At 33.5% G+C, this 15,944-nt stretch overlaps 1 protein-coding gene and 1 long non-coding RNA gene across 3 annotated transcripts in view; both read left to right on the plus strand.

The window, feature by feature from the left end:
- The window catches only part of LOC100246885 (phosphatidylserine decarboxylase proenzyme 2), an 85,786-nt gene extending 78,626 nt beyond the window's left edge, over positions 1-7,160 (plus strand). Inside the window, exons 16-22 of one of the 2 annotated variants that reach the window (XR_009467021.1) lie at positions 2,584-2,679; positions 2,768-2,842; positions 2,946-3,038; positions 5,656-5,742; positions 5,844-5,894; positions 6,694-6,900; positions 6,975-7,160. Coding sequence is in view for 1 of the 2 variants with exons in the window: in XM_002267912.5 (XP_002267948.1) it covers positions 2,584-2,679; positions 2,768-2,842; positions 2,946-3,038; positions 5,656-5,742; positions 5,844-5,894; positions 6,694-6,843 (552 nt within the window). In the remaining variant the exon portion in view is untranslated. Of the gene's footprint in view, positions 1-2,583; positions 2,680-2,767; positions 2,843-2,945; positions 3,039-5,655; positions 5,743-5,843; positions 5,895-6,693 lie in introns of both variants that reach the window. The other variant, XM_002267912.5, reaches the window with a different exon arrangement.
- A 2,389-nt stretch (positions 7,161-9,549) lies between these two features.
- Positions 9,550-10,930, plus strand: LOC100258994 (uncharacterized). The gene is made up of 2 exons (XR_009467032.1): positions 9,550-9,680; positions 10,843-10,930. It is a non-coding gene; the product is annotated as an uncharacterized LOC100258994 (long non-coding RNA).
- The last annotated feature ends 5,014 nt before the right edge of the window (positions 10,931-15,944 follow it).

Raw genomic sequence — 15,944 nt, forward strand, 5'->3', positions numbered from 1 at the left:
ATCGTAGAATCTTCTTTGTCCCAAATAGTAAATTGCAGATCTTCAGGTTTTGGGCCTGTTCCAGTGAGATGACTCAGTTGTCCCTTGCCCTTTAAAAACATCCTCACTAGTTGTGACCACTATAGATAATTCCTTCTTGTTAAGCGGTATACAATCTAAATAATATGAAATTCTCTAGTCGTATGGTCTTGGGATGCTTCCATGGGTGACTATGTAAGATTGGTTGATGGGGCTGGTATGATGTCTGACATATCCCATATTGAAAAATCCAGAAACAGATTTTGATTAAATTCTGAAAAAATAAGAGTGCCGAAAAAGCAAAAGACAATAGAGTACATTTATGGTGATTAAAGCCAAAGAATGAATTTAGACAGGTTATCAATGACAATGGATCCCAGAGAGAAAACTGCTTTGATACCATGATGTGAGAAATTCTAAAACTGTCTTACTGATTCAAGAAGAAAACGTATAGTGCATATTTATGTGGTTACATAATCCTATTTATGAAGTTCAAAATTTAATTGGAAACTGATTCTATCATTGGAAACTAACTCTAACCATCCCTATAAATTAGGAACACTCCCAATATATAGAAAGTTTGACTTATCATAGCTATACCATAATTTCCTAAATTTAAGGACCTGATGTTCTTCAACATTTTAGTCTATTCTTCTTTACCCTTTTATCATCCTTTCAAGGATCAGCACACATGGCAGAGAAGAGGTGACCTTTTACTGGCTGTCCAAAAGGTGACATGAAACAAAAATAAAAGCAGCCAAGATGGTTGAGGATATCTGACATGAGAGACCCATTTGAAATCTGCTATCATGAACACCCTACACCCTCTCTTCTTGTTTCTCCTTTTTTTTTTCCTTATTAGAGAAAAAGAAAAAGACTGAAATAGAAGTAGGAGCTTGTGTGAGTGTCAGCACACATGGTAGAGAAGATGTGGCCCTTTTACTGTTTCCCCATTTAACTTAAAGGTTACGCTGAACAAAAATAAAAAGTTTGGAAGTAGGAGAGTGCATGTGATGTCACATAGATGGTCTGATGATGAGAGCATCTCTTCTTGTTTCACTTGTTTCTTATTTCTTTCGGTCATTGGCAAATGGCAATGATGTAGGACAACCCTAGGATGGTCGCTAACACTCCTCAATTACATATGCCTTCATGCCAAGAATTTTTGCTCTGATACCAAAATTGGTGTGGGACAACCCTATGATGGTTGCCTACACTCAAGGTTAGGTGGGCTAGGGTGTTATTTTTAGGGTGTAAGAAGAGGAACAAGGAATGAATTTTATGGTAGAGAAAAATATAAGATAAGAAATAGAGAGAAAGAAAAAACAACGAAGAAAAGATCGAAAACCTTAGAGTCTCACTAAGGCCTTCTAGGAGTCTCACCTAGAAGAAAATCAATGGAGTCTCACCATTGAGGGTTGCAACCTTGCAATGAAAAAAAACATAATATTATTAATATCAATCATCCCTTTGATTTTACATTGATTAGTCTATTTATAGGCTTTTTTAAGAAATCCAAAGTCTACTATGACTCTAATAACCTATTATGATTCTAATTCTAATTATAACATTTAAAGTCTACTAGGACTCTAATAACCTATCATGACTCAAATTCTAATTATATTATAACTCAACTAGCTAATCCTAATTAGACTCCAACAAATACCAATCCTAATTCAATTCTAATTAATATTAATCCTACTTAAAGTTTACTTAGGTCTTCCCTTTCCTCCTTGAATAAACTTTAAAAGGCTTTCCCCCATCAGGCAATCATGATTATAATCTGAAAATTCTTTCCAAGACTTAAAGAACCAGACGCCTTTTTGCATGCTCACTGCTTTATTGAACACAAATGAAAAAGGAGTAGCAGTATCAAGAATAGGGAATCCAGCCGGAAAAGTGGAAGAATTTTATATATTAATAACTATATAAGTTTGAGACCTTTAAAGGATCCTGGTTGGGTTTCCTTATTCCATAATATTTATGTTACAGATTTTATGTAACAGATTTTATGCAAGTTGGGTTTCATCGTTGCCAGTTGATAATTTTCATCTACTTATTTATTTATTTATAATAGGGAATACTTATCTAAATAACTCTTTTTGCTAAAAGACATGCTCAATATTTATTTTTTATTTGGAGATGTGATCATAGAAAATTGGAGTTATGGCATGGGCCTTTGTCTCTGTATTGGAGTAAATCAATGAATATTGGTCCCAGAAGGCCAAGGTAAAAAGCTAGAAAATATTGGTCAAGATGGCCAATTACTTAAACTGCTATTTTGAAAACCTTTTTGTAGACTGCAATGGTCCCTCAATTGCTGGCTGGCACCATCTATTATTAATCAGGAAAAGGAACTCACGAGTGAGATGAAAAAACATTATCCACTGCTTTACTACTTCCTACAGAATCATGTTGAAAAAATTGGTGGAATCCTTCTAGTCTGAATCCTCCTGTGTGTTTTTATTTTGTTTTTTTATTTTTTTTCCTTCTCACTGTTTTATTTTAAATTTTATATGTTGGGTGATCTCTTATTTTCTAGGATCATTATTTGTTTCTCCATAGGGTCGGAAGTTTTCGATTCAAGGTCTTTTGGGAAAAGAAATATGCTCTAGTTCTTTTATTAATGGATCCTTGGTGATATTCCGTTTAGCACCACAGGTATTTAGTACAACTTGTCTTTATTGCTTTGTAGGATAAAGACTTTTCATATTATATGGTTCAATTATTGAATTTCAAATTGTTGCAGGATTACCATCGCTTTCATTTTCCAGTTTCTGGAACCATTGAGTGTTTTGTTGACATACCCGGATGCTTATATACAGTATGTGCAATTATTATCTGTTGAAATTCATGTTTGTTTTGCAAACTGTTTTTTTGTTTCTTCAGAACTTCCCATGATCTTTTACTTTATTTCTTTCTGCTAGGTTAATCCCATTGCTGTGAATAGCAAGTATTGCAATGTATTCACAGAGAACAAGCGAGTAGTATCTGTTATTTCAACATCAGATTTTGGGAAGGTCTGTGATTTCAATCATTTGATGTTGCTTGATTCACATTTCTTGAATTTCATCTGTCTTTATGTAACAAAAAAAACAAGCTCCAGTTTTTTCTTTTCCAAAACATAGTAGTTCTTTAATCTCAACTCCCTTTTAACTTGTTTTCCATAGAAAGGCCCCAATGGGGGATCATTGGTTTCTAAATTTATGATTTTTTAATTTTTTTATCTTTTCCATTTGTTCCTATATAATTTGAATGTTCCCTGGATATATTCAATTATTAGTTTTAAGGTGTAAATTTAATCTAAGAATGTACCAAATCTCATATCTATAATTTGATCCAACTACTGTTCTTCAAAATATGATTTCTTGAAACTACTGTTCTTCAAAATTTAAATCCATGAACTGCAGTCCCTCATTAGTTCTGCTTGTCAGTAGCACCAGTATTATGTCTAGAACAGTCTATGACTAATAAAGGTTTTAGAAAAATGGTTCAAAATCAAAGTTTTCATCCCAAAGTGAATATTGTGGTTTGGGAAGGAAGGAAAAGGAATTTCTCTCAAAAATGTTTTCCTCTCAAACCTCATAATTGGTGTAGCTTACTCTCTTCATATTCTAAACATTCAAGGATTGGGTGAGAGTTTCTTTATGTTTGACCACAAGTACAACTCCTGCATCATGTTTGCAGAATTGCGAATGCTACATAATTTTGGCTTGAAGAAACCCTACTGCTTTTGAATAGACTTTCTGACTGCACTTTAGGAAAAAAAGAAAGTGTGATCGGACCATTTCATCTGATGTTTACAACACTGGTTACCTCTATTCCCCCTGATGGCCTGTGCAATGACTATTCCCGAGTCTCCTTCCACCTACAGGTTCCCAATTCCCAGAGAAAGGGCCTTTCTAATGTGCTCAAGTAAGGTTAGGATCTTGGCTTACATTTGTGTCCTTGTCCTATCTAATCTAGAAAAGGCCCACCAGTGTTCTCCCTGTGATCTCAAATAATTCTCCAATACCCATCTATCTTAGGGTACCAACTGACCAGCCATCAAAGTACAGCTTTAAACTTCCATTAGGAGGAAGGATCCATTGTCTAAAAATAGGATCACACCTTTTGACTTCCCAAACTAACCACTCTTGAGTTCAACAGTATTATACATGTCCTAAAAAAATTGGAGTATTACATTTTATCTAGATTACCCAGACTCTGAGTAAATTATCACAACTCCACAGAACTTTACTTTTTGCCTGCCTATCAAAGTGGTCAAATGATGCGATCATAAACTTAGATATTTCCTTAAAGGCAGCCAAATGAATCCTAGCTAAAGCAAACATTCTCTACCAAAGCTCTAGCATGCTTGAGCAATAGAGGATGCTGCTAGTCAGGCACACGCAATATCTGCCAGCATGATGGCTTTATAAGATCTTCTGATTTAGAGCATGTATTTTGTAGTTCCTTCTTTGGAGTCAAAAGTCTGTAAGAGCTGTGATTTTCATCCATTTGTCAGGGCTAAGGGCTCTGTAAGATCTCTTAATTTGGAGCATGTTGTTGGGGTTTGCCTTCTTTAGAATCACACCCAATGAAGAGCTTTGACTTTGGATAGGAGGGAGATGGGGGCAGCTTGCTGGGAAGAAGTTAGACTTATTATCTCTCCTAAACAGAAATTCAAGAAAAGCCTTTAAGAGTGAAAAGACCCCTTCCCAGAAACCAACACCTTTTGGTCCTTTCTTCAGGAATCCAGTAAGATAAGTAAACGTTATTCGAGGGTAAAAGAAGGGAAACGAATTCACTGGTGTCTTCAGTCCTCTGGGTTGCTGCAGAAGATAAATTTCCAAGGAGATGAAGTGGAAAGAGAAGGAAGAGATGGGTCCTTCTATCCATATGAAAGATGAAAAAGGTAGGGAAAAGAGCTTTTGAGAGGATTTCCCCCACCACTAGTCATCTGAGAAGTTAATATCCATTAGCAAATGAATCTCCCTTGTAGGAGGAAATTCGTAGAGATTTTATGCAATAGCTTTCCTAGAACAGCAACATGAATAAGTTCCCTGATTATCTTTGGACTTAAAGAAATGGATGTATGCTTCTCATTATCATTTCAGTAAATGATTTCTTCAAATCTTGTGTGCAATTTTTTTTTTCCCATGAAATGGACATGTGCTCATTATCACCATTTCACACAAGAACAACAGAAATCCGCACCCCTATAACAATTCCAAGAAATGGCAAACAAGAGACCCTAAGAGGGGCTGTCCTAATAGGAGCCTAGCAAACACCTCCCTAATCCAATGAGATCAAACTAGCAAGACAGCAAAACCCTTGGTCATGGAGACCCCTAAAGAGGTCAAAAAATGAAGACAAGCCCTGGGCTCTGTAAAAAAGATTTTACTCAAGTATCTGAATACTTTTTTTAATCTAGATAACTCAAAGAGCGGCAGCTGTGCATAGCACCTTCAGATCTTGCTTCTAGTGCCCTGCTGAATCCCTGAAAAGTAAGTCTGCATATCTGGGATCTCAGCTGCCCATTTAGTGGCTGCCCCAGTAAAGGGGACAATTGAGAAGTGTCACAAATAAATCAAATATTCTATTCTTCCATATAAAAGAGAAACATGAGAAACTTCCAATATAATTTGGATGCAGGTGGCATTTGTTGCAATCGGGGCAACGATGGTTGGTAGCATCACCTTCACTAAAAAGAAGGGCGACTATGTGCAGAAAGGAGAAGAGGTTCAAAATTCATTTTTTTATCTCTTTTATTTTTCATTGTGGTGTCCATGTATTCTGCTATGCTTCTAATTAACATTCTACCTTCATTTGCTCATTTACAGTTCGGATATTTCTCATTTGGTGGAAGTACTGTAATTTGTGTCTTTGAAAAGGTTAGTGCCCAATGTATATCTTTAGGATGCGGAGGAAGAGCAATCATGCTTATTCTTCCTTTGCCCCTTGTTATTTTGTCTTGAAAGAGAAAAACACAATGTCCTTCTGAGAAGTTGACATGTTTGGTAGTTGAAACATAATGATAGTTTCATGGTTTCATCTTATTTTTCTATTAGTTGTAAACTGAGGGGCATTTGAATGGCTGCCAAATATTGTCTATTTATTTTTCTTTGGACTTGAAACATCCAATTTTTTTCCATGATTTATCTTTGGATTTTGAAGAAATGAACATATGCTCCTTGTAATTATCATTTCTGTAGAGTGATGATTTCATTTCATTTCATGGATTTGTACTTGATGCCATGGAAATTATAAGAGATGATTAATTTCATTTTAGCATGACATAAGCAAAATGTTCCCTAATACTTTCTCGAGATGTTTTAATATTTAGTGCAAACATAATTTCAATGATGTCCCCATACTCGTATTAGTGCACAACCTATATATTGATCACATGCCCTCGATACTAGAATATTGATCGCATATTTCTTTCATCGCTTTTCACTTTTGGTGACTTCTAGCAACATTCTCTATATAATGCCTTGTAAATATTGGAAATTCAAAGATTAAAACAATTAGCATCTCGGTCAAAATCACCAAAAAATGAAAAAACAAACTTTATCTAGTTTGTTCAATCTGAGTATAATTTTCTGTAGCAAAAGCATATGTGAGTGTGTCAAAATAGTGGCAATCAACAACAATTGTTTATTGGAACTTGATCTCTTAAATATGCTGCAGGATACTATAGAGATAGATGAGGACCTTCTAGAGAACAGTACAAAATCCCTGGAAACCCTAGTTGCAGTTGGAATGAAGCTGGGTGTCTCCACAAAGAAACGAGCAGGTCCTGAGCTGCCAAACTTGGAAGGTTGTGTTATAGGTGCTTGAAGGAAGCTCATTTCTATGGTGTGGCATACCATACGGTTTAGACTCTCTTAACATTTGGTAACAACTTCATGTGTACTTGTTTGGAGTAAATAAAAATGTGCCATTGTTAATGTGGATTTAGTTTCTACCAGTTCCAGGTAAGGACCATTGCTTTGAACTGAACTTAATCACCATGCAATCCAGATGTTTTATGTGTAATATTTTGGAGGCTCTTAATACGGTCCTTGAAAAGTACCTCTTCAATATGTACTAAAAAATCACCACTAATATGATGGTTTTGCGAGTACACCTTTAAATTTCATTTATTTATTGTTTTATATCTTAGCGTCATTTGTTTGTATTTTCATTTAACAATAACGATTTAGATTGTATGACACAAAGTCAAAGATTAAGATGAGGAATTTGATAGGATACCAATTTAGGACCTGTTTGGGGAACAAAATACATAGGAAACACATTTGGTAATCAAAAATTATTTTCTATTTTCTGTTTTTAAGAGTAGAAAACATAGTGTTTTTAGATAACATCTTTTACTTGTTTTCTAACTGTTGCTTTAAGAAATAATTATACAAACATGTTAAATGATTAAAAATAAAATACTATATATAAAAATTATTTTTTAAAATTGTTTTTAAAAACAATTATCAAACAACACTTAAGAGTCTGTTTGATAGTAATTTTAAAAAGCGTTTCTAACTTTTTTAACATTTGAAAAATAAAATTTTTCAAATGTTAGAAAATGTAAAAATATTTCCTAAAATCGCTGTTAAACAAGTACTTAGTATTAGTATAGCAATTATTTTAAAAAAATGCTTAGAAATAATTAGCAAAATTCATTCCAACAAGAGCCCTTTATCCCAAAGGAGTGGTGCTTGCATAAAATGTGTCTTGCCAAGAATGGATTCAGTGGCAACAAGTAACTATTCTCTTGCTTCAAATCTATCTTGTTGCCTTCCATTCAGAAGCACCAAAACTTATTTCAGAGAGATTGGAAAACAGTATGAAAATTTGAGAAGAAAACGAGAACAATTTTTTTAATCAATTTTGGATTAAGGAACCTTTCCAATGAATTGTGAATTAAATGAGCAGAAGATCAACTACTTACAGAAAAAATTTGGACCTAAATGGTTGTTGGAAGCTCAAAAACATTTATGATCACTGGATTGTATTCAAATTCAAATATGGTCGTTAGATTGTGAATTGAAGCAGTTGGATTAATATCAGGGGTGTTTTTGGGCATTGGATGACGGGAGAGAGCCGTTTTCACTGTTATTTTTTTTTATTATTAATATATATATATATAAAAAGTAAAACAAAGGATATTCAAATAGCTAACGAAGTTTTTTTATTTAATTTTTTAAATGAAAAAAAAAATCAAAAGTTGAGGTATTTTTTATAAAAATTATGATAATTATTATAATATCACGTGTGAAAGTATTATTAACCACTTAACAATTAGGAAAAAAAATATATTTTCATTTGGGTTTACATTATAATCAAAAAATTATATTAGTAAAATTTTAATTAATTTTTTTAAAAATCGGATTGATATTTTTAAATTTCATTTAAGAATAAATTATAATAATGATGTCTAAATTTTAATACTTGTATTATACGATTTTATAATCTTAAAAATTACTGCATTCTTTTACAAATATCATTTTCTTTATAAATATTTATATTTTATTTTAAAAATTTTAAGTATAGTTAATTCTTTTCTATATTGAATATATTAAATTAACTAAAATTAGAGATAATAATAGGATGGGTTTTTTCGGGTACCCATTTGCCGCTAATCAGAACAAGTTTAAAATTTAAATAAATGGGTTTTTGGCGACTTTGACATTTTTTTAAAAACCCCGAGAGGGACTCAAGTATTACCTTGTTTTGTTTATCTCACCTCAATTATATATAAAATTAATTTTTTAAAATAATTTAATTTAATTTTTATTTTAGTATTTTTTTTAATATATAATAATAATAATAAAATAGTTTTCGATAAAATAAGTTATAAACTCCCCCGTTGCCCCGATAAAATGAAACTCCTAAAAAAAAGGGAAAGAAAGGGCCTGAGAGAGGCCCATAACGTAGAAAGAAAGACCAAACGATGCGTCCAAACAGTCGGTATTCCATCACACAAATAAAAGCCGGCTTAGCCCAGAAGGACAGAAGCAGGAGAGATCGGTCAAGGCAGAGAGGAAAGTTGCAGAGAGCAGATAGCAGAGAGAAACGATGGGTGGAGGAATGGAGGCGCACAAGAACAAATTTATAGAGGAATGGGGCGCAGCCAGAGAGAACCTCGAGTATAACTTCCGGTGGACTCGCCGAAACTTAGTTTTGGCCGGAATTTTCGGCGTCGCAGTCCCTATCTTGGTCTACCGAGGCATCGTCAAAGAATTCGTAATTCTCTCTCATTCTCATTACAAGTCTCTTTTTCAATATTTAGTACTTTTGTGTTTGTTTTACTGGTCTTCTATCTGCCGTAGTTCTCATTTTTCGGTTCTGCTTTCAAATTTTAAGCGAAACTTTTTATCCGGATTTTCTTTTCCCTTGGGATATTGTGAATCGGATTGGAGTTGTTCCGATTAATGATTCTTTTTTCTGGTTATTTGGTTTATATTGTTGTGGTATTGGAATTTAGGGCTTGTTTTTGCAGATTTGATATTTGAAATGGGCATTTTATTGACATGTGTATCTCGTGTCAAGCTTCAATTTGAATGGGGGGAAAATCGAGTTGAAGGGAAGGAAAATGCTGAGATTAGCTTGAGAAAGTTATCCAATTTGAATGACGTTGTTGTATCTGATGACAAAGCACAAATTTAAGTAATCAAATTTGGGTTAGTTCAAGTAATTGTTTGAAATTTTTTGGGTTATATTGTTCCAATGTATGGTTTTTTGTTTTTGTTTTGTTTTAAATATGTTCTGCGTGTTAAGGTTATGCTTAGACTAGGAGAAGATTGAGGGAATGGAAACTGAAATAGGATCAAATTTTCAGTAATCAAATTTGAGCTGTTTTGAGCAATGCTTTGAGTTTGCTGGTTATATTCTTGTGGTATTGAAAATTAGGTCTTTTTTCTCAGATTTAATATGTTCAGTGAATATTCTGTTTGGACTGGGGAAAGAACAAGAGAAAGGAAAGAGACAAGCTGGAAAAAATTAGCTTGAGAAAGTGGTCAAATTTGATTGATTCTTTTCTGTCATCCAAATGGGGTTTAAGGCTTTGCATAGTTCATGAAAAAGTGAGGGCAATGAAAAAGAAAGAAAAGAAAAAGGGTAGGAAAATAGAAATTATATTCATTTTTAATAAATGTTCTCTTCAATCCTTCTATAATTTTATTTACCTTTTATAATAGAGAATGAGAAATTTGAAAATGTATAGATTTTTCATATAATTTTCATTGCATTTTATTTTCCTTCATGTTTTACATGGCAAACCAAAAATTGGAATCTGAGATTCCTTCCTGTTTTTTTCTCTTTCCTTAAGACTTCTTGAGATGCAAATGGAGCATAAATGTATGCATCTTGGTTTGGTGTTTTAGTGACTCTCAGACTTTGAGTTACACAAAACTTCGTCGGTTAATATGATAGAGCACAAGTCCAGTTCTGGATGTGGCTAAAATCTTAGGTCACAAAAGACAGGTCTGAAGTGAATGTTTACAGTAATTATTTACTTAGTAAAATGAATGTTAATGTGTTTTAATCTCATCATCTTAAGCATCTGTAATGTCCATTGTTTAGATTTTGTGTTGGAAAATTTGAAGCAAATTTGACCTCCTGCAGGTCTAGTATTTTTTTTTTTAATAATAATTTTGATATTCTTTAGTTCCATTCCATCTTCAAATCTACTAGTTTTGATGTTTTATAATAATTTTCCTTTTTTTTTTCTTTCTTTGTTAAGTTTGGATGCAACTATGTAGTATTTTTTTCAATTAATTTCTGAGATTATATTAATACAAATATTGTGTTAATTTCTTCATATTCTGGAACTTGTGGTGACAGCATATGCAAGATGAGGATGCTGGGAGGCCACACAGGAAGTTCCTATGAGTGTTTTGCAATTCGTTTGTAATAATGGTGGATGGAAAAACTAGATTTCCTCTGTGACCACTAAATGTGCCGTTTTCTGTTTTAGGGTTGTTATTTTCTTTTGATTATCTTGGAATGTTGCATCGGTTTACGTCAAACTCTGTACTCTACTATGCCTTTATGAAAGTGGTACTTTGTTTGTACTAACTTACACAGTTAATTCCTGGTTCAATTTGGTTTACATGGGCAAGTCATCTCTAGAAAATGGCATGACCTCTCTCTCTCTTATATTCTCAATAGCCTCCTCAAGTTTCTTGATATACATTTCTAGGATCATGCTTAACTTGTTCTGAAAAAAATTGTTAGATCTTCCATTGGCGTTCTAATTCTGTGTTCTTGAGATGCTGCACAAAATATTTACTTTTAGCTGTCCCTTTGCCCTTACCCTTTGAACTGATTTTAAAAGGATCTATTGGTTTACCATCATGTTCTTAGGTCATAAAAATAATTACTAGAAGCATATAAAAAAGGAAGGAGGTAGAAATTTATAAAATTAATAAACAAAATATCTTACACATGTTTCTTGAGCAACTGTTTGAGTGTTTTGAATGGTATCTTGTCAATGATATAGGATGTGAATGATGATCAAAGGGACACAAATTTTAAAAGGTTGGCTTCTTTGAAGCTCCATTGTTTATCATTGATATAGGATGTCAATGATATAGGATATGAATAGCCATCACAAGGATAGGAAGCAATGGAGTTTGGAATAGCCTTTAAAGGAGAATTGATATATCTATCTATTTCTATTGTGTATATATATCAATTATACATTAACAGGATATGGGAGACTAGAACATATAATTTTCTTACATCCAGCTAATATATTGTCGTTTGATCTTTGCTAGTCTATCCTTGTCTTTGATATTGAGCCTTTCCTCTTGTGAATCCAAGGAAAATTGCCAGGCTAACCCCATGATGGACAAGAGACAATATTGGTGATTCTAGTTTGCTTTTTGTTGCCGTGTCAATAGGTTAGCATTGACAATCTCCATTGTTAGATCATGAGAAGAACCCACCCATTGGTTTCTTTTTGGTAAATGTTTCCATCAACGTAATATCATAGCCATAGGCGTCTCCCTTTGTTGACAATCTTCCTTTAGAGCCATACTTTGTTAGGTTTGCACAAATCAAGATGCTAGAACATGCATTAGAGGAAGGTAGGAGTTTTAACTTACCTGGTGCAATGTAGCCCATTGTGCCAAGGATTGCTGTTCTTGTCTTCGATTTGTATTTTGTGAAAACTTTTGTGATGCCAAAGTCACTCACATATGGAACCATCTCTTCATCTAGAAGAACATTGCTTGGCTTCAAATCACATTGCACTACGGATTCTGTAACCATGTTGAATATACTCAACAGCTGTTATCACGCCAATGATAATGTTGAGTCTCTGGAGTGTATCTAAGCAGTAGTAGTGACAATATAGCAACTTCTCTAGGGTCCCTATTAGGTATGCACTGAAGAACCAAAGCTTTAAAACCAAGGTTAGTGCAAGCGTCTATGGTTTTTATGATATTTCTGTCTTAACATTCTCAGCACTTCACATTCTGTGATAATAGATTTCAATGCACCCTCACTTAATTTTAAGAGCTTTGGTATATAGAAAGCATATTCTTTATTAGAAATTTCTCTCACTTTCCCCAAGAACCGTCAAAAGAGCACTTGCAAATCCAAGACTCATAGCATCTGTCAGAGTTCCTTTGTATTCAGACCCAAAACTTTGAATTCCTAGTGGGTTTGCTTCAGAGAAGTTGTTGGTGGCACAAAGAAGCTAATGGTTTGATATCAATTAGTGGCTACACCATTTGAGAATTCAACCAAATAGGGGGCTTGCTGTTTCTTCTTCTCTTGATACTTTATAATGATAATTAGGAAAGTGACGAGGGATCACATACACTCCCAAAGTCCTAAGCTAACAGGGGGTGGAAGTATCCCTACATATAAGGATCGACCAATGTTGGTAATCAGTCAATGTGGGACATTGGACTTTTGTTCATCCTATGTCAGACATCCTCACTCAATTGTTAAGGCCCACATCAACTAGCTCGAAATGAGTGATCAAACCTCGTTCTAATACCAAATGATGTGGGACTACTTACACTCCCAAAAGCTTAAGCTAATGAGGGTAGATGTCAACCTACATATAATGCCCAATCAACATTGGTAATCAGTCAATGTGGCACATTGGACATCTGTCCATCACGTTAGAAAGCAACCAAAACTATTAGTGAAGCAATAGGAAAGTCAATGCATTTGAGCCAAAATGTTACCTCCCAGATTTCGAGCTAGAATTTGTTGTGCAAGCTGAGAGTTTTAAGTTTCAAGACACCATAGAATTTACCGTTGCCCATGAAAGATTGATCAGTAAAGTTTCCAAAAGGTCCTCCAGTAGGAACTTTGCCACTTAGCATGTTGAAAGAGAGATTCAGATGCTTTGAGAGAGTGAAGCTTCTTCTCCAATGACTCAAAAATGATGCCCAATAGTTTGTTAGAATAGAGATCTAAAGATTCTAAAGTAGTCAACTCTCACTGATGCCATCATTAGATTTTCAATCTGTGTAGGAGGATATCCAGTTTATAGAGTTGGAATGCTTCTGTTAGTATTTTTACTTGAAGTGTTATTAGTAGAAGTGTTTTCTTTAAAAATATTTTTGGAAGAATAACATATTCAGTGTTTCTCCGGAATCATTATAAGTGATTTTTCAACTTTTTAAAAGTGTTTTTAAAATTTTGTGCACTTAATTTTTCTTTAAAAACACTTTTTAGATTAGAAGTGCTTTTTAAAGATAATATTAAACTCACTCTTCAGGATAGATTGAAAAGCCAAAGACTATTGAGGTTCCACATGGATTAGGAAATTGATTTTGCATTGTGCTAAGATGCCCTCTTGCAAAAGTTGTTCGGTGACCTAAACTTGAGGCCAATAGAAGATGGCAAGGCTCCAATCAAGTCATCGCCACCTATCTCTAGTGTTTGCTAGTCACTCAAGTTAGGAATTGTGATTGGGAGGCTACCTTTGATATGAAGTCCAATAGAATTTGGTTGTGCACTATTCATAGGATTTACAGACCTTGTCAAAGACGATAGGAAATAGAGTTCCATTTGGGATGGATCATTGCTGCAAATTGACTGTCCAAGGAATCGTAAATTGCCCAAAATCATGGGAAGTGGGCCATTGAAGAGATTATTTGATAGCTCTAATAAAATGAGCTTTGAAGTATTGGAGATAGAGAATTTGGAATATAGTTCTTAAAGAGATTATTTTGTTTTTCTTAGTTGATGAGTGGCAGAAGGCGGAGGACCTTCGGTTGTATTGGACTTTTTTGTTTGAAGCAAATGTAGGTGGGAAGGAGAATCCTTCTTTCTATTTGAGGTGCATTTGGGTGGGATAGCCCAATTTGAATCTAATCCGATGTTTGAATGAATTTAGACAAATATTTTCAATACTTGGGTTGAACTTGGGTTAAGTTTTCCTAATTCAAGCTCAATTTGGGTTAGGGTCGGACCAAGGTTCGGACAATCTAAGCCTAAGTCGAACTTGATTTAATGTTCTTATAATATTTATTATCTTCTATAATAATATTCAATTTTTTGCTATTTTAAAGAAAAAAATCGAATTACAATTATATTATATACTTTTTCATTTTTTTAGAAAGATATGTAAGTTAATTTTACTTTTTAATTGTTCTCTTGAAGTTTGTATTATTTACTATTTAACTTTTGGTATAAATATATAGAAAAAAAAGTTTTTAAAAAACCACTATGGATGAATTTTGAATCATACAAATCAAATCAATCAACTCGACTAAATCGAGTCCAATTCAATCAACTTGAGTTAAGTTTAGTTTGACCAATCCAAATTCAACTTTAGTTTAAAAAAATAATATTGAATTGGACTTTGATTCAGTATCTCATGTTAAAAGTTGAATTTGATTGAGTTTGAGTTAATTATCTTTTAATTCAGATTGGGTTCAATTAACCATTAACCGAAACAACCCGCCTAAATTGTTGTCATTCTTTGTATTATGCAGCTGAAGGTGGTAATGCTTTCCTAAATATGCTTTTAACTTTCCACTACTTACAAAGCATATCACTATCCGCCTATGATGATTATCCAAATAATGGTGGTTCAAGTGTTTTTTAAAACCTTGTCTTCTAACATCTTCAAATCTAAATTTGGATATTTATCAAATTTTTAAATCCGAGTCCAAAAACGTGAATTTCTGTAAGAACAAGTTCTCAAATATTTGAATTTCCTTGGGTACAATTTCAAGTCTTAGACACTTTAGTTCGAGCTCAAGTATTCAAATACTCAAATTTGTGCTATTGCTTTTTGTGGGGAAAAATAAGAGGGCATGATAGAGATTCAGTCATGGAGCTCCCAAAAATTTAATGGTTTAACCCAAAACCTAAAATGAGGATCATGAAAAGAGAAGACCTTCAAACTTGCAAGTTCACTTGACCGATTAACCTGCACCTAAAAAATAGAGTCCAACTGTTCTTGTTCCCATGTGCCCAAAAATCAACAAACCCGATAGTTTTTATTTATTAACCATTATCAATTTTTTTTAAAGAATTTAAATTTATTCCTTTATAACTTAATATATTTATATTTAATAAAAATATTATTATTCTTTTTTTAACAAAAAATAATTATGTTTTTATTATAATATTGATATTTTATTTTACGTCGGATTCTTACCGGTATGCTACTCTTAATATTTCAAGACTCCTTGTCTACAAAATCATCAAGCCATGGACCTAAGAAGAAGAAAGATAAGGTTAGTCTACAAAATTTTCTTGCTTCCTTGGACCTTCACCTACTCCCTGCTGAATTGTTCCATAAACTCGTTCAATGAAATTAAAATCCAAATCATCCAAACCTCTTGAGCTAATAGTCATTTAGAAGAAAACGTTATTATTATTATTAAATATTAACATGCAAGGGGTACACTTACGAACTTGAAAAGCAAGGGTTAGAAGAAGACAAATAGGGATAGGGTATACTTTTG

Source organism: Vitis vinifera, chromosome 12, assembly GCF_030704535.1.
Source record: "Vitis vinifera cultivar Pinot Noir 40024 chromosome 12, ASM3070453v1".
Classification (NCBI taxonomy): domain Eukaryota; kingdom Viridiplantae; phylum Streptophyta; class Magnoliopsida; order Vitales; family Vitaceae; genus Vitis; species Vitis vinifera.